The 22,122-nt window shown below is 37.0% G+C and overlaps 2 protein-coding genes across 5 annotated transcripts in view; one reads left to right on the top strand and one right to left on the bottom strand.

The window, feature by feature from the left end:
- Mettl9 (methyltransferase 9, His-X-His N1(pi)-histidine) overlaps nucleotides 1–22,122 on the top strand; it is a 38,679-nt gene that overhangs the window by 14,352 nt on the left and 2,205 nt on the right. For 2 of the 4 annotated variants that reach the window (XM_026392156.2, XM_026392155.2), the window contains exons 3-4: nucleotides 1,819–2,028; nucleotides 5,567–5,751. The exons of 1 other annotated variant lie outside the window; for it this stretch is intronic. In XM_026392156.2, coding sequence (XP_026247941.1) covers nucleotides 1,819–2,028; nucleotides 5,567–5,751 — 395 coding nt within the window. The remainder of the gene's footprint in view (nucleotides 1–1,818; nucleotides 2,029–5,566; nucleotides 5,752–22,122) is intronic. One more of the 4 variants, XM_077802394.1, reaches the window with a different exon arrangement.
- Igsf6 (immunoglobulin superfamily member 6) lies at nucleotides 12,302–21,835 on the bottom strand. Its single transcript, XM_026392157.1, has 6 exons — nucleotides 21,663–21,835; nucleotides 18,266–18,625; nucleotides 15,215–15,321; nucleotides 14,477–14,527; nucleotides 14,064–14,144; nucleotides 12,302–12,635 (listed from the first exon to the last, which is right to left on the bottom strand). Exons 1-6 carry the CDS (start codon nucleotides 21,727–21,729, stop codon nucleotides 12,579–12,581), a joined length of 723 nt encoding a protein of 240 aa, XP_026247942.1. The 5' UTR covers nucleotides 21,730–21,835; the 3' UTR covers nucleotides 12,302–12,578.

Below are 22,122 nucleotides of genomic sequence, written 5' to 3' on the forward strand. Positions count from 1 at the left end.
TGGAAATAGAACAGTGCTTCTCCTCTCTCTCTGGTGCCCTTAAATATAGATAAGTCAGTAAGTCAGATGACCTTATCAACTCTGACCTCAGATGACCTCCAGTTCTAGAATTTGATGGGTATCCTGACAGTATTTCTCATATCCCAAGAAGATGGCCTGGAAAGCATGTTGTTTTATAGCTGGGAAAGTTTATGCAAAATAACTATTTTGTGCAGTTACTTTGGTCCTGTGCCAAGTCAGCATCAAGATTTAAAATCTGCCTCCTGAAGCCATGCTGCTTGTAGCCTCTTCCTTCTTTGACTTTGGGGCCCGCCTGCAGTTCCTGCAGCTATTTCAGCAGCAGGTTCAGTCCCTTTTCTCAGCTATGCATGTATTTCCACGAGAAGATAAGAACAGTAGAGGATTAAAAACAACTTGTCTTTTTTTTGAGATATCCTTCTCTGGTAAGTGGTTGTAATTTATAACATCATGGTTGGTTGTCTCTGGGGTCTTTCCTCCCCACTCCCCAGACTTTGAGCATTTCTCTGGGCCAGATTTACTGTAAATGTATTATTAAATTTGGTGGCCTTAAATTAGCTCTTATTAAATTATTAAATTTAACTCTTCTGAGGCCTTAATAGGAAAAAAGGAGGGGGAATTTGTTGCATGAACTCCCTCCCCTGTTTTTTTTTTTTTTTTTTTTTTGAAACTGGTCTTGGCTCAAGTAAGCTGTTGCATGCACTTTTTCAGTCACTATGTAGCAAACATATTTTTGTGTTCTGATTGGAGAAAGTGGCAGTAGAGATTTCCTTGCTGTGTCCTAGACCAGTGAGTTTCAGTATGCTTTCCAGAGTGTGAGGAAGAAGTGCCTCAGGAGTTACTTCAGGTTGCAAAGAGAATCCCAGAAGTGGGCTGGTGGCAGCTCCGGGGCTCTCAACCTCGTGCCAGCAGCAGCAGCAGCAACAGCTCTCTTGCCATTTTATACTATATATGAGTGCCACTTCCTTTAAGCAGAAGAACCTTTTCTTTAAATGAAGTTGGATAATTCCTTCCCCAGACAATGTAGGATTTGAGAGCTAGAGGTCAGGTTCTAAATATGGAGTTCGTTGTATTTCCCAAAGTGGTGCTTCCAGGAGACTTGGCTTTTCCTTGGGTTCTCTTTGATCTCCATTCTCATTCCTCTCAGGTTCTTTTTTTCAAAGGCATTATTACTATTGGGAATGTTTTTTAGGACCTTTGGAAATAACAGGACCAAGCCAACTGTAAAACATAAACCTAAACAAATACGAATCTACTTCTTTAATGCAGATTAACTGATGTCACAAAGACCTTTCTTTTCCTATTTTTTTTTAAGGTTCTTTTAAAACTATTGTACAAAAGCTAATTTTTCCCCTTCACCCACTGTTTAGTTCCATCTTCCAATTGGCCTTTTTTTCCTACTTGATTTCTCTGCATAGTATTGGGGATGATTCTGTTAGCCCGTCATCTTTTTAACTGATAAACATGTTCTGTTACTCCTTCTGCCTTTCCTTCCTGTTTTGACTTAAATTCTTCACATTCATCTTTCAATTTCTTATTCATTCCTTCATCCATTCCCTTCCTCCCTTTTCCTTTTCCCATGCCTTTGAGGGTATTATTTACAACTCTAAAGACAAATGCTATCTGTAGTTATTTTCTTATTTTATTTGCTTTTTAATCTTAAAGTCATATAAAAGATATTTTAATCATAAAACTTTTATAAATTCAAAGGGTTGTTGGTGCTGAGTCACTACATTCACTTTTTCATGTATATTGGGTTTAATTTGCATAGACTCTTCCATTTTTGTCCTTTTTTTCCAGGTTGCTAGGAAGAGGTTCAATGTTTGTATTCTCACCAGATCAATTTCAGAGACTGCTTAAAATTAATCCAGACTGGAAAACCCACAGACTTCTTGATTTAGGTGCTGGAGATGGAGAAGTCACAAAAATCATGAGCCCTCATTTTGAAGAAATCTATGCCACTGAACTCTCTGAAACTATGATATGGCAACTTCAGAAGAAGAAATACAGGTACTATTTCTAGACATGGTTTGGGACATACTTCTTGGTTTTTAGATGTTTTTCTTCTTGAAAGTATGTTATTTAAGGTGTATGGATCAGAAATCATTTTCCATGATTAGGAACTAAAATATAATATATTTCCATATATAATTAAATGGAAATTTAGAGAGGAAATAATCTTACCATAGCAGTATTTTTTTCTGGAGCAGAGGAAGGAAAAGGACTAATGAGAGAGCTTGGAAAAGGCACATTAGATGTAGAGACTTGTTCCCCAATCAGAATCTGATAATCGTAAATATTTTGTATGTTTAATATTAAGTACATTTGCATTGTTGCACAAACATCACCATCATCTATCCCCAGAACTTTCTCATCTTCCCCAACTGAAATTCTGTACCCATCAATCAGTAACTCCCTTTTCTTCCCTTCTTTCAGCCCCTGACAACCACCATTCTACTGTGTCTCTGAATGTGACTATTCTAGGTACCTCATATAAGAGGAATCATATTTTTATCTTCTGTGCCTGACTTATTTCACCTAACATAATGTCTTCCTGGTTCATCTGTGTTGTAGCATGTATCTAAATTTCTCTTGGTACCAAATAATATTCCATTGTATGCACATATCACACTTTCTTTAGCCATTCATCTGTCAGTGGACTTTTGGGTTGCTTCTACCTTTTGGTTAATGCTTCTACCATTTGGCATTGTGAGTAATGCATGAACATGCGTGAACATATCTATTAAAGTCTCTGCTTTCACTTATTTTGGATATATACCTGAAAGTGGAATTGATGGGTCAAATGGTGAGCCTTAATATTTTGGAAAATTTGCCATATGTTTTCCATAGCAGCTATACCATTATTGTATTCTCATCAACAGTGTTCAAGGGTTCCAGTTTATTAACATCCTTGACAATTATTGCTATTTTCTATTTTGTTTTTTAATAATAGCCATCAGTAATGATACGTAGGAAGTGTCAAATCTTAGTTTTAAGAGACTTAGGAAGAAGAGACTTAGGAAGAAGAGCAATCTTTATTCAGTATGGATACTTTTTGTTAGGAGATTTCTGTGTATTGGCTGAGTATAGAATGGAGGAGCTGGAGCTGGAGATGGCCTCCTCTATGGTATTTTGGAAGCCTGGCTTAGCCTTGGAGAGAAAGAAGAAGAATGTGTAATCACTTACTTTGCTATTTCCATGTTTTTACTTTTTACAGACTAACACTAGACATGGAGCATCAGTGTACCTTTTGGAGCAGGACTGGACTGAACATTTGCAAAATATAGAACTCCTTAGCCCAGGGAATGGGAAGACTAAGTAGGAGGCAATGGAAGGGAAGATTATAGTAAACAGATATTTAGTGTGATTTTCTATGGAAGGAAGGAATAAATGTAATAATGTCTGGTATAACTGAGTATAGGCCTGTAATCCCAGCAACTCAGGAGTCTGAGGCAGGAGGATTGCCAGGTCAAGTCTAGCCTCAGCAACTTATCAAGACCTTGTCTCAAAATAAAAAATTAAAAGGGCAGGGGATATAACTCAGTGGTAAAGTGCCCCTGGTTTCAATTCCTGGTACCCAAAACTAAACAAACACACAACAAAATAAGGATGAATTTGAGCTAGTGTAGGTATAGGTTTAACCATTTCAGCATGCAAACTTTAATTTTCTGTTAGGAGAATATATTTCTGTCTTTCACATGAAAACTACCTAACTAATTCTGGGATGGATTTAGTGAAATTATTCTACATTACAACATGCTGATGGTATTTGGCTTCTGATTCATTGTACATGTGAGTTTCTTTTAAAATAAAGTATATAATTTATCTTTTTAATTGCTCATTTCAATGTTTAAAATCAGAACTGTTGGAAATTTTATCCTAAAACTATAATCTTTACAGTAATATTTTGAAATTCTTCTTTAATGCCATAAATCAAGTTTGTTAATCTCAGTAAAACAAAATGATTTTGAAGCCCTAGTGCTCTATTTATTTCAATCAATATTTAGTTCAATTAAACACCTGTACAATAGGCTGGGTACAGTGGTGCATGCCTATAATCCCAGTGGCTCGGAAGGCTGAGGCAGGAGTTCAAAGCCAGCCTCAACAACAGTGAGGCACTAAGCAACTCAGTGAGATCCTGTCTCTAAATAGAATAAAAAAAGGGCTGGAGATGGGGCTCAGTGATTGAGTGCCCCTGAGTTCAATCCCTGGTTTACCCCCCCCCCCAAAAAAAGACCCAAACCTAAACAAATCCAAAAAACCACCACCAACAACACTTGTATAACAAAGGAATATGACTGGTTACTTTAAGTTAGACTTGTTTAGAGGTGACTCTGTTTTATAAAAATATAGATTGAAAAGAAGATGTAACTAAGTGACTTATGTTCCTTTTTGTTCTATTCAGAAATGCTATAAAATATCATTGTTAGTAATGTTTCCAAAATAGCCCTCATTATACTTTTAGAATTTTCTAAGATACCTCCTTGTTCAGCATTATTAAAGACTTGTTTTCCACAGATCCTTTTCTCTGTTTCCTTTTTCACCTGTTTCTATTCCAACATGTTCTACTTGCTACATTCTGACTGGTGTAAGCAGGCAGGAGTAAGTAGTTTATAGAATTGACTCAGTGATTTGGTTAGCAAAGACTCTGTCTCTTTTTTTCTCATAGCTTTATTGAGGTAAAATTGAAGGGCAATAAAATGCACATATTTTGAAGTATGCAATTTGACTGGTTTTTGACATGTATGTAACCAGTATACTCAATAGAAAAAGCATCTCCATCATTTTTTTAATTTGAAATCATGCAGACTGTGTTTCCTGCATGATTTATTACATTAGAAATCAGTCACCTTAAGATATACAGAACCTCACCCCCCAGGTTATCAAAGACTTGATATTAAAAACTTCCCCTTTCTGAGATAAACATTGTAAAAGACTAAAAATGGTATGGGGGTGGGGGTGGGGGGTAGGTGAGATTTTCTAATCATGTTGTTCGCTTATAGTTTTATGAGGATGTCCTATGCTTTATGTTTTTCTGAGTAGTTATTTAGACATGAAGATTCTAGAGTATGAAATTGTCTCCTGGCAATGGATATGATGAAAAGATTTTTAGGTTACTATTTTATACTACTCCATTCTTAGTATAGGAAGGACCCTAGGAATAGAAAATATGAATATATTTTTTTTTATGATTCACTGCTAGTGAATGTTAAAAAGTTAGATTAATTCTTTTGTTCTTTCATTGGAGAAGAGAACTAATTTTTATTACTTTGTGTCTTCTTTCTTATTAAACATTAGTTCTTATAAAGAAAGTTCTGTATGTTTTAGTATTTGTTAATAGGAGAAATGGTAAATTTAAAGAAACATGGTTGCTGTTTGTCTCTTTTCTGGCCTTTGTATTTTTGAAAATATAAATTATAAGTGAATATTTTGAGTTTACTTTGTTCTGGAAGACAAAATTAGAGCCTTTATTGGCATCTTAAATTATTTTAAAAAGATGTCTTCAAAGCAAGAAATATTAGTCAAGTTCTTTCTGATGTTTTTCTAGAGTGCTTGGAATCAATGAATGGCAGAACACGGGGTTTCAGTATGATGTCATCAGCTGCTTGAATTTGCTGGACCGCTGTGATCAGCCCCTGACTTTGTTAAAAGATATCAGAAGTGTCCTGGAGCCAACTAGAGGCAGAGTCATTCTTGCCCTTGTCCTTCCTTTTCATCCCTATGTGGAAAATGGTAAGTATGGTCAGACCAAATCTTATCCAGAGTCACAATTAAACATTGTCTAATGTTTTTTAAAATAGGCTGGAGTTTAAAGTAAAACTGTTATCTCATTTAAAATATCACCTTATCAGGCTGGGGTTGTGGCTCAGAGGCAAAGCTCTTGCCTAGCATGCGTGAGGCCCTGGGTTCGATCATCAGCACCACATTAAAAACTAAATAAAGGTATTGTGTCCACTTACAACTAAAGAATAAAAATTTTTTAAAAAAAATCACCTTGGTTAATGTTCATCTTAATGTTGATTTTATAGAACTCTAGTACTCTCTTGCAGTGAAAATAATTAATACTCAGCTGGACCTGCCTACTTGAAGTTGAAAGCCTAAAATGTGTTTGTATCCTCTGGTTTTAAATGGAGCTTCAGCCATTTATTTATTAGTCAATAAATGATGTGTTTTCATCTGCTCATCTGTACTTGCTGAATGTCATGCCTGTTTTGTTTTGCACTTTTCATTTCTTGTCCCAGACTAAAAAAAAAAAAAAGATAGTAGTTGTTACCTGTTTTTCTCTTTTGAGAAAATATATCATTTCTTTGAGTAACATTTGATTTTATTTCATGATTTTGTTCTTCAGCAATATTAAATGAAGATTATTTTAGAAGAAATGGGCTTGTTTCATATCACTGCAGATTTATTATGACTTCTGGCATTTAATGTGACCTAATGTCACATGAATTCATAGTTTTAGCTTAATGTGTTTTGCATTTCAGATCATCTTGGAAATTTTGGCTTTAAGTCTCTCTTTTGTATTTTTATAAGTTAAAATACATAATATAAAAATTATTTGTTGTATAAATCATACATGTTAATTCTTAAAAATCTTTAGTTCTGTTTTGTGGTCTAGTTTAGCCATTCTTCAAAAACTCTTTAACAGCTGGCAGACATTCTAAGAAATCCATTACTACTTTGCAAGTGTCATAGTTATTAGATATCACGAAGTCTTTTTTTTTAATATTTATTTTTCAGTTGTAGTTGGGCACAGTACCTTTATTTTGTTTATTTGTTTTTATGTGGTGTTTAAGATCGAACCCAGGACCTCTCATGTGGTAGGTGAGCACTCTACCACTGAGCCACAACCCCAGGCCCATGAAGTCTTTATCTTAAGGAACAATGCTTACATTTCTTACAACCATGAGTGCTATATGGGTTTATGTTACTATTTACATGTGCCTTAATTTTTTCTTGTCCTTATTTTTGTTTCCTATGTGCCTTAGCCTTTCAGATTGAATGCTTAACTACCTTGTGGTTTTAGATTTGTGTTGATAGTGGGGAAAAATGGGAACTCTTTAGACATGGGAGGGAAGGAAGAAAGTTAGTACAGATACCTTCTCTTATCTTGCTTCATCATTTTTACATTCCTATTAGTCTTGGTAAAGCAAAAACTGCTTGAATGGTGAGTGCCTATTTATCATGTATATGTTACACAGTGAATAAAATCTAGTAAATGTCCTCCTTGGGAATTCAGCAACCTGACTTTGTTTCAGTGCTGCTCCCTGTGTAATTAAACCTAGGCTCCATCTCTCTGCGTTGGTCTCACTAGTCATCAGGTTGTAAGGTTCTGGTTTCCTGTGTCCTGTTGGGCAACCACTTGACAGAACTTTAATGCTACTTCCTGGCATAGCAGGAGGTGGAAAAGCAGGAGGAAGAAACATTAGTGTAACCACAAATCTTATTTCCATGTGTTTCTGACACTGAAAATCAAGAGGAAGTCAAACTGGACAAGAGGGCAGTCTCCACTAAGGATTGAAACAAGCTCCTTGATTGTGGATGTTTGGAGCTGCCTGTGGAGTCTAAGGAGTCCAGCATGTGACACATTGCAAACTCGAGACAAGAAACCTTGTTGCTATGGGTGACCTTTAGTGACCTATAAATTTTGCAGACTGCTCTGTAGCACTCTATTATTGCTTCCTTTCTCCACATCACTAATTAGATCCTGATGAGTTCCATGTGAAACTGAGGTCTGGGAGGTGCAAAGTGATCATGCGTGTGAGTTCATGAATACTGGCCTATATTAAAGCTGAGTGTCTTTTGCCTGCCTACTTGACTTAATTTCTTCAAAAAAAAATTTTTACTGGTGCATTATAATTACACATAGTGGGATTCATTATGTGGCATTTGTACATGCACATGACATAATTTGATCAATTTCATTTCCCAGTATTTATTTTTTAACAAAAGCAATTGAAGGTGAAATGATGACTTGTGTAATTGTTTGGGCAAATGTCTTGAAGTTGAACCGCATGGATTTTATTGTGAAGATTAACTTGAAAACAGAAAATGCAACAATGTATCGTCCCGATTTCAGTTTCTTTGGTTTACTGACCCAGTCTTGGGTAGGGGTTGTTAAATCTAGTTGGTTAAGTACCCCAAAGAATTGGTTAACTACCCTAGAATAAAAAGGAAAAATACTAGATTAACACAAGAATTATATTATAAAAATGAAAATTTAATGACATGATTTTTTAAAATTGTAATTTTTATACAAAATGATTCATAGTAAAAATAGTTCAAATAGCTTATAAGAGACTATACAGTGCAAAGTTTCTCATCCATCCCAGTTCCACAGTCTTTTCAGGTTATCTTAAATATTCTTCAGAAGTTAAGTCTATGCACAAGCTGAAGCAGCCCATTATAAGTACTTTAGTTGCCTTTTCCACTTCAACATATGTTGGGAATTTTTCCATATCATCACATAGGCATCTTCATCATTTTCTGGATGTAAGCCGTGGTATGCTGGAGCTGGCTCAGACTGGCTCATGGCACCTAATTATTACATTGGTAGGGATTTAGCAAACTGGTTGTTAAATATGGCCAGTATTACATTTGATATTAATGGGAATGTTTACACCATGGAGTTTGGCAAATACCACAAATACCCTCTCCCCTCTATAAGCTGGTTGTTGAACATTTACCAACCACCACTAAATGTACGGAGAGAAGGTGGTTTGCTTTCTAATGTTAAAAAAAAGGTAGAAACTTTTGTTTGTGACTTTAATGAAAATATTTCTATTTGAAATATTTTTCACTTGAGATCACTGTTTCATTTGAAATACATTTTTAAAATTCCTGTTTTACTAAGAGCCTAAAAAATTAGAAATTCATACTGAATTTTGCCATCTGAGTTTTTAATATACAGAGATGGTCATATTTTTTTCTTCCTTTGACTCATTAAATCAATATTCTCTTTTTATATATAGCCATTATATTATTTTTGGACTTGGATCATCTTTTAATGCACTACTAGATTCTATTTACAAAAATTCTAAAAATATATAATCATTAATATTGTTGATAAACGATAGTCTGTGCTTAATCTTTATTTTTCTGGAGGGTGTTACCTTTGTTTGGGTGTCAGTGTTCTGTTGAATTTTAAAAAAATAATTGGGAATGTTTTGTTGTTTGTTCATTCTTTGAAAGTTTGGTGGGATTCTCCTATGAAACATTTTAGGCCTGTGCTTTTGGAGAGGTGTGGCTCTTTGGCAACCTTTTCATTCTCTCCCAGGGTCATTGGTCTGGTTAAATTAAACATGTTTAGTCTCAAGGGTCTCATCAGTCTAGATAGAAATAAACAGGACTTTAGTAGTCTTTTTCATGGAAGAGCATGGAATTTTAGAGATGACCTCTGTTGAATTTGAAATGTGAGTTTCTGGGTCTCTCAGTTATCTCAGAGCTTCATCTGCAAAAAAGGGGGTTAATACCTACCTTGAGGTTTATAAATATTAGGATTATTACATTCTATCCTGTTCTATTCCTTTTTTAAAAATTGTGGCTATATTGATTATACTTGTTCACTGTTCTTCAGATTGAAATATTTGTCAAGGTCTGCCTAAAACTCTTAACTCAGAAATCAGAATTTGAAATCTTCATTCTGCATTTTAACTGTCTGAAAGTGCATTCTCCATTGTTTTATGTGACTTGACACCTTAGAGACATAGCTTCTCTCATCTTATACAGTATGAAAAGGAAATCACTTATTTTGAAAGTCCCATTAATATATTTTGGTATGTGGTTTTGGGGAGCTCTTGCCTAGAAAGTAGGGTTTGTAGGTGCTAGAACATCTTTTGGTCCATTTTCTTCTTAGAAATTAGGAGGTGAGAGCCTTTGGCAGTTAACTAGGATTAGATGGGTCACAAGGTCAGGACCTTCATACACGTGATTAGTGTCCTTATTAGAGGTCCGAGAGATCTTGCTTCTCTGCTCTCTGCCAATGGAGGATATAACAAGTGAGCAGTCTGCAGCTTGGAAGATGGTCCTTACCAGAATCCAGCCGAGTAGCACCCTGATGTTAGATTTCTAGTCCTCCAGAACTCAAGAAGTTGTTTATAACCCAACACCCCCCCCCCCGTCTGTAACAGCTTGTTTTAGCAACCCAAACTAAGATAGGTTGGTTCAATTTTATTTTCTTTTCACTGTTGTGGGAAACTCAAATCTTAAGGGAAAGCTACAGTTTAAACCTTCCAGTGATAATTCTGGATATTCAGATAGCAAAAAAAAAAAAAAAAAAAATTAATATTTTAGAGATTCAGTGAATACAGTCTTTATGGAGGGGGTTAGAGTCAATGACTAGAAAGTGAAGTATGCTACACTTCTCATGGAAATTCTAAAAGATTAAATAAAAATAGAACCATTGTTCAGTTGTATTCATATGAAGGCATTTGAGGGCCTACTATGTACCAGGCAATGGAAATACAAATATAAATGGGAAGTATGCTTTTAGTCTTGAAACACAGAAGATACATGTAACAGGCAATGGCAAGGTAGTGTGAAGAGAAATACGACAAAGTACTGTGTATTTCAAGAAGGAAAGATCCTTTAACTGTTGATTTGGGGAAGGTTTTGTGCTAGAAGTGGCATTGTGCTGTTTTTCTGTCTTTTGTTTCTGCGGTGCTGAGGATTGTACCCAGGGCCTTGTGTGCACTAGTAAGCTGTGTTTGAAGTCTTGGAAGCATTTTACCAGACAGAGGGGAACAGCGTATGCAAAGTATGAAGGCGCGGATACAGCGCAGGTCGGCATATCGTGGGTTCAGTGTAATCCAAGGATAGCACGCAGAGTACGCTTTGCCTAAAAGTGTAGCACTCAATAAATTTGGTTGGCTACATGGATGAATGAAAGCACAAATGTTATACACGCACCAGGCACTCTTCTATATGAGCTGGGGAACAGAACTCCTTTCTTTGGGAAAGTGATCTTTGAAACACAGTCCTTGCTTACATTGGAAAATGTATACTCAGAAGTTAATACTAGTTTATCTTAGGGATTTTGTCTCTTGGTTAGTTAACACAAGGAGCAGTGTCTTTTCAGCCCTGGAATTAAGTGCCAAAATGTAATGATTGCCAGAATGAAAAGTAAATGATCTAATTCAGCACTCCTTCAGTTCATCTAGATGGAATTAGTATTTGCCCTTTTTTTTTGCCATCTGGTTCAGAAGTTCATTTATTTCACCTCAGCCAGTAGTCTCAAAGTGAGGGTGTGAACCTTGGCACACAGAAAATTTATTTTTGAATTATAGGAAGAAAAATTTACATCTCTATTTATGCTGCTGTTTATACCATTATTTTATTTGTTTTTGTGTATAAGATACAAACACATATATACACATGCGTATGCTACACACAGCTTGCACCTGTACAACATATACATGCACACATGTACACACAAGTATGCTTCATCCTCTGCCTTTTTTATTTTTCTGGGCACATGTTTTCAGAATGGTTTGATATCACTGATTTAAGCCATCAGTGTCCTAAAGTATTTAAAAATTATATCTTGGTTATAAAAAGAATATGCTTAAATAATTTAATGCCAGTTTAAAGGAAACAACTTTAATGAAATAAGCACAATACATTATAATTCATGTTTAATAACAGAAGCATGCTTGTAGGTACTTTAGATTGTTTATACCTACTTAGCTTTCAAAGAAAATTTGTATCATATTTTCTTAGTGCTCTGGTAATGAAGTCCATAACATGCTTGCTGTACCAGTCCAGTGTCTGCTATTTCCCTCCTGAATTGGTCAGAAATCGGGATTGTAGAGGTCTTTGTGCCATCAGGATGTGGCCTTCCAGGGTGCTCTTATTTGGCACAACACTGACATCTAGAGTCAGTTGTGGCTTATTTCTTCTGAGGTTTTCTCTGTTTCACATTCTGCTTTGAATTTTCCATATTTTGGAATTTATATTCTTATTCTATTCCCTATTCTCACTTTTTGTTGGTGGCATGATATTTATTTTGCATACCCTGGTAAGGAAATATGTACTTTTTCATTGCCCCATTAAAATATAGAGGAAATAATTTTTGCTCCAAGGTACTTTTCAAAATGAATTCTTCTAACTCAAATTTCAGCATATTTCTCCTTCTCTTTATGCCTTCCCGCTGATGCTAATTGTTCCATCATTTCTACCACCCACAAAGACATTTCTTCCACTCAGGATTGAGTCATGTGGTTGACTTCAAATCTTCAGGGTAATCGCCATCACACACTTATTAACATGTTAAATGAAACAGATGCAGGATACATGTCAGAAAATTTTTTGAAGCTGCATGCCTATAATCTGATTAGGTTGCTTAGAATTTTATTGGCAAATTAGGAAAGAACTTTTCAATTGCATTTTGTTGGGTTTTAATTACTATTAGTTGTAGCTTCCTTATGCCCTGGCCGCCTTTTTTGCAGCCAGTTGTCTTTTCCTTTTACCTTTATTTGTTTTTTAAATGATCTGATTGGTGCATTTCCATAGCTTCTGGAGTTGGATTTTCAGTGAATTAAAATTTGAAAATCAAAATATATCTATGGTCTTTCACAGTTGGAAAGTGCTCTTCTGTTTTCATAAATATTGTCTTTCTCCTACAATAGAAAATAATGAATGGTGTTTAAGGTTATGTAACCAATGATGCCATCCTCCATACCACATATAAGCTGCTCTGCCACCTTGCATTCTGGGTCCTAATTATCCTTCCAGTAGGATGTTGGGACTGAAAAATAATTTTCTTGTCTAGATGTCATTGGCAAAGTCCTGGGTGGGAACTTTACAGTTCTTACTTCTAGGCCTTCCTTCAGGCCTCTTACTTTTGCCTCTTTGTTGAAGAAAATTCCTTAGCCTCAGTAAGAAAAAAGTATGAATGAACAGGCATTTGTAATTATTTTGAGTGCTGTCCTAAGTAACTGAACCATTGTCTTTATGTATTTGTACATACAGTGAAGGATGAAATGACTACTTGGACAACATTCTCTCTCTCTCTTTTTCTTTTAATATACTTTTTACAACTTTATTTATTTATTTTTTAATGTGATGCTGAGGATTGAACCAAGTGCCTCACCTGTGCTAGGCAAGCGGTCTGCCACTGAGCTACAGCCCCAGTCCCACAACATTCTCTTGAGTTAAAATTCTTTTTAAAATAAAAAGGGTTAAAATAAGCACACCTTATAATCACTTTGCTGTTGGCATTTGGTCTCAGATGCAGTTTAAGAGGAAAATAATGTCAGTTGTGATTAATTTTACATTTTAAGTCTGAGAATCTGACTGTGTATCATGGAAACAGAGTTCCTGTTGTGCTGTCGGAAAATCCTGTTTATGTAGGACTTTCATCAGAATGTATTATAGATAATACAGATGCACTCTACCTGTCACTCCAACCCCAAAGACTGAAGAAATACTCATTTTTATATCATTAGCTCTATCTTTTCTAATGTGAAGTTTTTGTTTTATCAGTAATAAGTAATTTAAAAAATAATTGATCTAGGCACCATGGCATATGCCTGTAATCCTGGTGACTTAAAAGTCTGAGGCAGGAGGATCACACGTTTGAGACCAACCTGGGAAACTTAGTGAGGCCCTAAGTAGCTTAGTGAGACCCTATTGCAAAATAATAAATTAAAAGGGATGAGGATATAGCTCAGTGGTAGAGTGCCCCTGGGTTTATCCCCAGTACTGGGGCGGTTGGGGGGGGTGCATAAAACAAGAGCAAAAAACCAATTACTTTTTAATCTACAAAAGCATCCTTGTCTGTATTGAAAACATTGTCTGTGTCCAGTGTGTTTCTGAGTGTTCAGTGTCACTTAAGATACCAGCCTGGGGCTATTTAATATTGTATCAAATGTCCTTTGTTATGTATTTATCAAAACAGGTTCTGTGTAAAAATGCATTTTATGTGAAGGTCTTTTTTCAGATTCTTTTAAAGGAAAATATGTACTGACAGCTTGTTGGCAGTCTAGTTTTTTTCTGTGAAGCATGCTTTATGCCTGTATTGCATCTTTTTGGCATTTTATACTTACAAGTTGTGGGCCTGTTTCTGCGTATCTTTTGTGATATAGTTCTTGAGCAATTTCCTGAAAAATACGCCGAGCACTTTTCTTCTGTAAATACAAATGAGAAAAAGATCTCTCTTTCAGGAGCATAAGTGATGATTTGTGCACATCATCAGAGCTTTTTCTTTATTTACTGTCGCCAGTCTCAGAAACTACATACCAACACATCTGCACTACAGCTAACTCTTTAGTATTTTGAGTCTATTCAAAGGGTGGAGAGCTGTCAAGTTGAAATCACAGCTAAGCACTTGAGATTATCATGAAGATTCTCAACAGTTAGAAAACATTAGTATCTGGTTGAAACACATACTCTCTGTGTTTCTTAAACTATTTTGGATTTCAAATACTTACAACTAGCTACAATTTAAAAAATATTTTACCTTTTGTGAATCTTCTTTTGTTTCTCTGTTTCTTAGAATATTAGATTTTGACTGTCAAGAAGAAAAGGAAAGTCTGTAAATATTTTATGCACTTACAATAATTGTGACAGATGTGTCATACCATAATAGGATTAAACTAACAATATTTAAATGATATACAATAAGTATTAATAGTTTTCATATTATTTCTGAGATACTTTTATTTCATTAGTAAACTAAATAACTCAAACTAATGTTTATCGTGGAATTTGTAGTACTTCTAACATAAGACATAAACATCCGCTCTTAAGACATATGTAAAGTCAAGTTATATTCTTTTTAAATAAGTTTAGGCCTTTTTGAATAGTTGAAGGCAGCTTCTACTCTCTTCATTAATCTCTTCTGCTCTTAAAAATTATTCTTAGGACTTTCATAGATGACAGTAACACTCCAGCACCTGCTACCGCTTCCCCACACCTCACTTCTGCAGAAGAAAGCTAGCATAGAAGATGGCTTCTTAATCCCACATTACTGAATTTAAAGAGAAAACACTATAAGTCATGTATTCTTGTTAATTTCAGTGATGGAAATCTATGCCTCCTGTGGCCCTCCTCTGCATGTGATGGTCCCTGCAGAAGCAGAGGGAGATGTTCATTAGGTGAGCTGTATCTGAGGCTCAGTGATTATGGAGAGATGGAGATAATTTTCCGTTTAATATTTAAGGCTTTGGGGACATCAGTGCGAGAACATTTGACTTACCTTGGAGAGGACTATGAAGGCCACACATACCCCAGTAATGTAGATGGAGAGCAGCACTAAGAGCACTGTCAGGAGACTCTGCAGTTCCTTGCTGAGAAGCTTACTTTCTTAATTGTGGAAACAGAAAGAAACAGTCACTGTGGAGGCATATTCTTGCACATGTATGTATGTGTAAAGTATCATTGAAGCTACAAGTTACAGGTGAAATATGGACTCATTCTGTTTGCCTGTTCATGTAAGCTTCTTTGGGGGGAGTCTTTTGATTCAGAAGATATTAAAGTATATGATAGTTAAATCCATTTCATCAGTTCTTTAAATGTTTTATGCTAAAAATGATACTTGCTAGAGATAAAAAATATTTAAAAATTCAAAAATTTGATTAACCATCTGGTACAGTGCATTACTTAAACTTTTGAACCTAGTGTGTTCAAGGGCATTTAAGTTTTCTTTTGTTAGAAATAGTGTACAAATGTCATTGAGTCTGCTTATGAAGTTAAAATATTTTCACATCATTTGTGAGTGATGTCATGTATAATCTTGGAACTATTATAGTGAATGGTGGTGTCTATTAAAAACCCAAGCTGGGTATGGTGGTGCATACTTATAATCCCAGTGACTTGGAAGGCTGAGGCAGGAGGATTGCAAATTTGAGGCCAGCCTCAGCCACTTAGCAAGACCCTGTCTCAAGAAAGGGTTGGGATGGGGGCTGGGGATGTGCCTCAAGCGGTAGCGCGCTCGCCTGGCATGCGTGCAGCCCAGGTTCGATCCTCAGCACCACATACCAACAAAAGATGTTGTGTCTGCCGAGAACTTAAAAATAAATATTAAAAAAATTCTCTCTCTCTCTCTTCTCTCTCACTTTCTCTAAAAAAAAAAAAAAAAGAAAAAAAAAGAAAGGGTTGGGATGGATGGAGTCAAGAAGATAATGCTAAGTGAAACCTAGCATTCCCATCCCCAAAAACCAAATACTGAATGTTTTCTTTGATATAAGGAGGCTGATTCATAGTGAGATAGGGAGAGGGAGCCTGGGAGGAATAGATGAACTCTAGATAGGGCAGAGGGGGTGGGAGGGGAAGGCAGGGGGCATAGGATAAGAAATGATGGTGGGATGTGATGATCATTATCATCCAAAGTACATGTGTGAAGACATGAATTGCCATGAATATACTTTGTATATAACCAGAGATATGAAAAATTGTGCTCTATATGTGTAATAAGAATTATAATGCATTCCACTGTCATATATAAATAAAATAATAATAAAAAAAAGGGCTGGGGATGTGACTCACTGGTTAAGTGTCCCTGTGTTCAATCCCAGTACCAAAAAAAAAAGCCTGTGAAGGCCCTCCATTGAGGATCATAGTATCCACTGCTTGCCTAAAAGAACTGCAGTCTATTTTTATGCATGTATGAGTTTGTTGGGATGAACCCAACTACTATAATTATAAAGCACTAATAAAAAATCTTAATAAAAAAAGGCATACTATTGTGACATATGTGCTTTCTGCTAAAAGTTCTAAGGTGAAATTACTGAACCCATTTTCACATTCTGAGTGTCTCCCGACAGGAGACATTCAGTGTTCTGTGCTCTAGGGAGAGATTAAGTAACATGCCAAGTCTTTTGATTAAAGTACAAAGTACAATTAGGTTTATAGTTATTATTCCAACCAAGTATCCCCTTGATTCTTATCAGTACATACATTTTTACATGTGAAACTAACAAATTAACTCTATACAACTTTTAAAAAATGTTTTGATGCTAAATTAGCATCTCTGTAGAAAAGTCAGGAATCTTAACAACTTTTCAATTATGTACAAATCTTTTTGTGATCTTCATCTCTCTCTAAGCCATTTTGTTTTCTAATAATTTTTTATAGCAGGTTAATGCAGTGAGGCATATGAGTCTCTGAAGTCATCGTGTGTTTTCATATCAGTAGCTGACATTTATTGAGTATTTGCCATGTGTCAGGCAGTATTATAAGCTTTATATGTGGTAACTCATTTCTGATTTTCTTACAGGTGAGAATAAACTTCATTTAGAATAAACTAAGTGACATTCAAGTATCAAAAGCCTATTAGAATACCCCTAGTAGTCAAAAGCAGGGATCATAATACCAGACAGTTTTAGATCCTTAGAGTCCTATTTTAAAAATAAAGAGCTGGTTGATTTTGAGATGGTGTTTGAATGGAATGATCTCAGGCTCATTACATAGGAGAGTCATTTTTTAACGGCAAGAGGTCCTAGATTGGCAAAGTGCTACTGCCCTTCTTTTCCTTCCCCCAGAATCATGTGAAGCTTTTTCACTGAAGTTTCTCTTTTCTTTTTTTTTGTAAGAGGTGGGGTCTCACCATATTGCCTAGGCTGGCCTTGAATTCTTGAGTGCAAGCAATACTCCTGCCTCAGTGTCTCCAGTAGCTGGGACTACAGATGTGTGCCACCTTGAAATTTCATAATCTCAGACTACTGAGATTATGAAATGACTTCGTGAAATTACTGGTAGGAAAATCCTCACTTGAGTGAGAGATTGTCAGGGGTGTTAGCAGATCTCTAGAAGCTATTCTTTCTTGTCCAGGCAGAATGAGAAGGGCCAGGGATCCACCAGTGTGTTCTCTCCAAATTTGTATTTATTCTCCATGATGCATTTATTTCCTGGGTCTAGTTTATTGACTGTTTATGCTTTTCTAGTATATTGTTCTAGGTGGAGTAATTCTAGACCAGTTCCTGAGAAAGCTGAGTTAATCACAAGGGTCCCTGTGGAATTGGTGCCTTACACCTAGTCCCTATTGTAGACAGGAAAGAAGAACATGGTTGGTCATTCCTCATTAGTCAAATTTGGGTATGGAGACAGAACACAGTACCCAGCATGCTACTGACTGTATCTGGGTTGAATGGGTCTTGAATCCAAACCTATGGTGACTTGTGCTCCTCACATCACTGGCTAGGGTATTAAATTACCAATTTATCTCACAGTTGCATGGAAGTGATGTGAAGATTTTAAAGGTCTGAGCAAAATGTGATGACACACAGAAAAAAAGCCTTCATTGACTGACCTCTTACCACCAGTGTGGTCCCTTCTCCAGTTTGCTTGGCTCTCGATGTCTTTTCTCTAGGAAATGCTATTCCACAGATGTAAATTGCACTGTCATTTGATGTCACCCTGTTGACAGTGAGAGAAACTCGGTTCTGGGCCAGGGCTTCCCCCACTGTGAATTTGTCCGTTTCACTTCTGCATCCATCCAAGCACAGGTTCTCAGGCTGCTGAGCGCCATAGCGAAACCACAGGCTCATGGGTTGCTCTGAAGGGCATCCGGTTGTGGAGAAGGTGCACTCTATAGTGACAGCCTTATGAGTATAGTCCACCTCTAGGTAATGTGGCTGCCTAACGGAGACGGTACAGGCACCCACAGCACCTGGGGAGGAAGCAGGTGAGTGCTTAGCGGGCTGCTTTCTCTGATGTTTTGGCTGGAACCCAGCTGTTCCTTTCTTTTTCTTACCTTACTCTCAATACAATCAAGACTGTAAAAGTAAGACACAGTGATCCTCACTTGTCCTAACCCCATGATTCCTGACCTGGTTGCATGCCATCTGGTTACTTGAAGACAGCCCCAGAGAGGTTCAGTGGAGCTAGCCAGGCAAGCCGAGGCACCAGCATATCTGGGGTCAGAAGTTTGGGGTCCTGTTACGCTTGCTCCTTACAACCTCTCCTTTGATCTTGGGCAGATCACATCATCCCTTAGAACCTGTTTCCTCCCCATACCCCTTTCCCGTAAGAGTGTTGTATTCAGCGTGGTCAAGTGTTTCAAAGCTCCTCATACAAATGTTGCTGCCACTGATTGAGCTCATGAGCGGGAGCAGGGTTTTTCTTTTTTTCTTTTTGTCTTACGGGGTTTGGGATAGCTGGCAATTCATGGCCGTTTACAATGGTTCCTTTGTGAGCCCAGTGTCCATACTGGAAGCATGATAAAAGGCAAGACATACACCTGTGGAAATGCAGCCTTGGCCTAGCCTGCACCATCTTTGGTTACAGAGCAGAGGTCAAGTGAGTGAGTCCTACTGTGGCTAGCAGATTTGGTTTCTTCCTGGCACTTGTACACTGCACTGTAGGCCCTGTAACATTTATCCTATTTGACTAACAGTATTGTGTGATAAAGAGCCACAGACTGGTTCAAATCCTGACTCTAATGGTTCTAGCTCTGTGATCTCTGTGTCGCTTCCCTCATCATGGTGGGGATGATGTAGTTGACCTTATGCAGTTTGAGTCAAGTTCTAGTGCAGTGATGTATAGAGTATTTACTTGCCTAAGCTACAGTAAGTTTTCAATAAAACATAGGTCTTTCTGCTCCTGCCCCTGCCACTACCAATGTCCTCCTAGTGCCACATGCTCATTTTAGAGATAACTATGGGCACCTGTGTACGGGGTGTTCATAGAACTAGCCTTAACTCCCTGTCCAGTGCTCTCCCCATTGTGTGATGCTGCTTGGAGTGTTGGTCCCCACCTTGGTCTTCTAACACCAGGCATATGAAGCTGGAAAGCCACTCAGGAGCTTGTAAATGGGAAGGCCTGCCCCAAGCCCTTTCTGGGGACATCAGAGCCCTTAGATAAAACACTACTGGTTAAGTCAGATGGGGATTTATGCAAATTTTTGTCTGCTTTTTGCCTGGTTGTGTTTCCAACTGGTCTTATTGGTCTGAGTGTATCTTATAAATGAAATTAAAAAGTAATTCAGGTGTCTGATGTTTAAGTTTCAGACAGGGGCTCTTTTTCACTTAACTTTTTTCTTCTACATCCCCCACCCAAACAATAGAGGAATTAAAATTAGAATCATGGTATTTGTGATGAGAATCTTTTCTTAACCATGTTTTAATTTTAGAATTTGTACAGTTTGAGATGAGCTGGGAACTTTGAGTGACCTGAAACACATAAACCAGATGACAGGATGAAGTCAATCACCTGGGGAGGATGGGGGTTGGGTTTCCTGGGGCTTTGTGTCTGTGAAGGCTCAGCTGAGCTGGGTTTCCTGCTGAGGGGCCGATTCACTCCCAAGTCTGTTTGCTTCACCCTCTGTCTCCTGTTCAGGCTCAGTCACTTTAAAAGTCCAGAGGAACACTTCATTATATATATTTATATATTGGAAATTTGAAATGGAATTGGACCTGTCAGAATGTAACTGTAAAACAGTGCCTCAATCTCAAATTGTCTGCTGGGTAAAGTTTTAAAAGGGAAACTAACTTTTAACATTTTTTGTTAAGAACTGGTGCGCAGGGTAAGTAATATGAACATTTGCAACTTAGAAGGGTCCTATCTCTCCTTAGTCTGAGGTGGGTGAAAACCAGTTGTAGAGGTTTTCTTTGAAAGGCAGAAAGCTGCTCTTCTCTCCCCCAGCAGTGAAGCAACATTTTAGCAAAAAGAGAAGTTTGGGTAACGGCGCCCCACAGCCCCTTCCCGTAAAACATTCTTTCACAAGTTCCAGTGTTCCTTAGGCCCTTTGTTGTTGTTGTCAAGTTGGAAAATATGTGGAGAACTAGTTTTTGACACTTAAAAAGCTTATCATTATAGAACATTTCAGACGAGCAGAGCAGCAGCCAAGTGGAGTGGAGCCTGCCGTCCCCGCTGCAGCCTCAGCTTCCAGCCTCCCTCCCCACCCCACTCCCAATTAGGGTGGACTCCACACGTTTTGTTTGCACAGTTTTTAGACTATGTCGGGATTTTTCTTTAAAAGTAATATATACTATGGGAGAAAAACGGAATAGAAGCAAGAAGCAAGCAAGAAGTCACTGCACTCCTTTTGCTTAAAATAACCACTGTTAACATTTTGATGTATTTCTTTATAAATGAGAAAACTAATATCAATTTTAAGAATTTTGCCCCCTTCCCTATAACGCAAATTTTGTGGGCTAATCTGAGGTTATTAGAACTGTGATGAAAGAAACCCTTTCTTTTTCATTGAGAAAAAAAATGGGTGTAGGCAGAATTTTAAAAATGGACATATTATGAAATGGCTGTTCTCTCTAAGAGTTTTGGCATTAAAAAAAAATAATAAGGACTTTAAGTTTACAGAAGTTCAGCTTTTTAGAAATACTGTTATTCCAGAGTGTTCATTCAGCAAATACTATTCAGTGGGTGCCATGTGCAGAACAAATTTGCTTGTATAGGAATTAAATTGTTAATGACCAGCACATGTGATCTTAACTGCATTTTCAGTTCTTTGGTGAGGTTTTTCTCTAATGCAGCATAATGCAAAGGGAATTTCAAGGTTAATATGAAACTTTTCCTCAGCTATTATTTATTACCTGTTCCTCTGGAAAAAGAGGAAACTTATCACCTTAGACCTAAATTTCCATAATATTATACATTTAAAAATTATTCTGTAGAGCTTAAAAAGTAAATGCATTAGGCAAAAGAGCAATTAATTTAAATAAAATGGAGAAGGAAAAAAAGTACCTTACCGACATAAAATAGAACCAGATTGATTTCTAGACCGAGAAGGATCTTGCCTCTGTTCACAGTCTCCATTTCTTTCTGTATGCGTGCAGTTGTCGGGGGTGTGTTTGAAGAGTTGGGTATTTTTTTCCTCTTTTCTTTTTTTAGAAAGGAAGAACTGAAGAGAGGAACTCTTATTTAGGAACCATAATCGGGAACTTTTTGAAATTGTGTAAAGATGGTTTGTTGCAAAGTTTCACCATTTAAAGTTGAGCACATTTCTAAATGCCCACGTATACTTTTTGTGGATTGGATTATATAAATTCTCCTCACAAGTATTAGATGTTTTGTGTGAGGTTTTGCTTTACACATAGTGTGTGTTTCCTAAAAGGACTTTTGCTTCACACGTGGTACTTTACATTTTCAGACCAGTCTGGTTGCTGGTTGGGTCACCACTGTGTGTGTGCCTTGCTTTGGGCCAGTAAC

The sequence above is a fragment of the Urocitellus parryii genome, chromosome 9 (genome assembly GCF_045843805.1).
Source record: "Urocitellus parryii isolate mUroPar1 chromosome 9, mUroPar1.hap1, whole genome shotgun sequence".
NCBI classification, from domain to species: domain Eukaryota; kingdom Metazoa; phylum Chordata; class Mammalia; order Rodentia; family Sciuridae; genus Urocitellus; species Urocitellus parryii.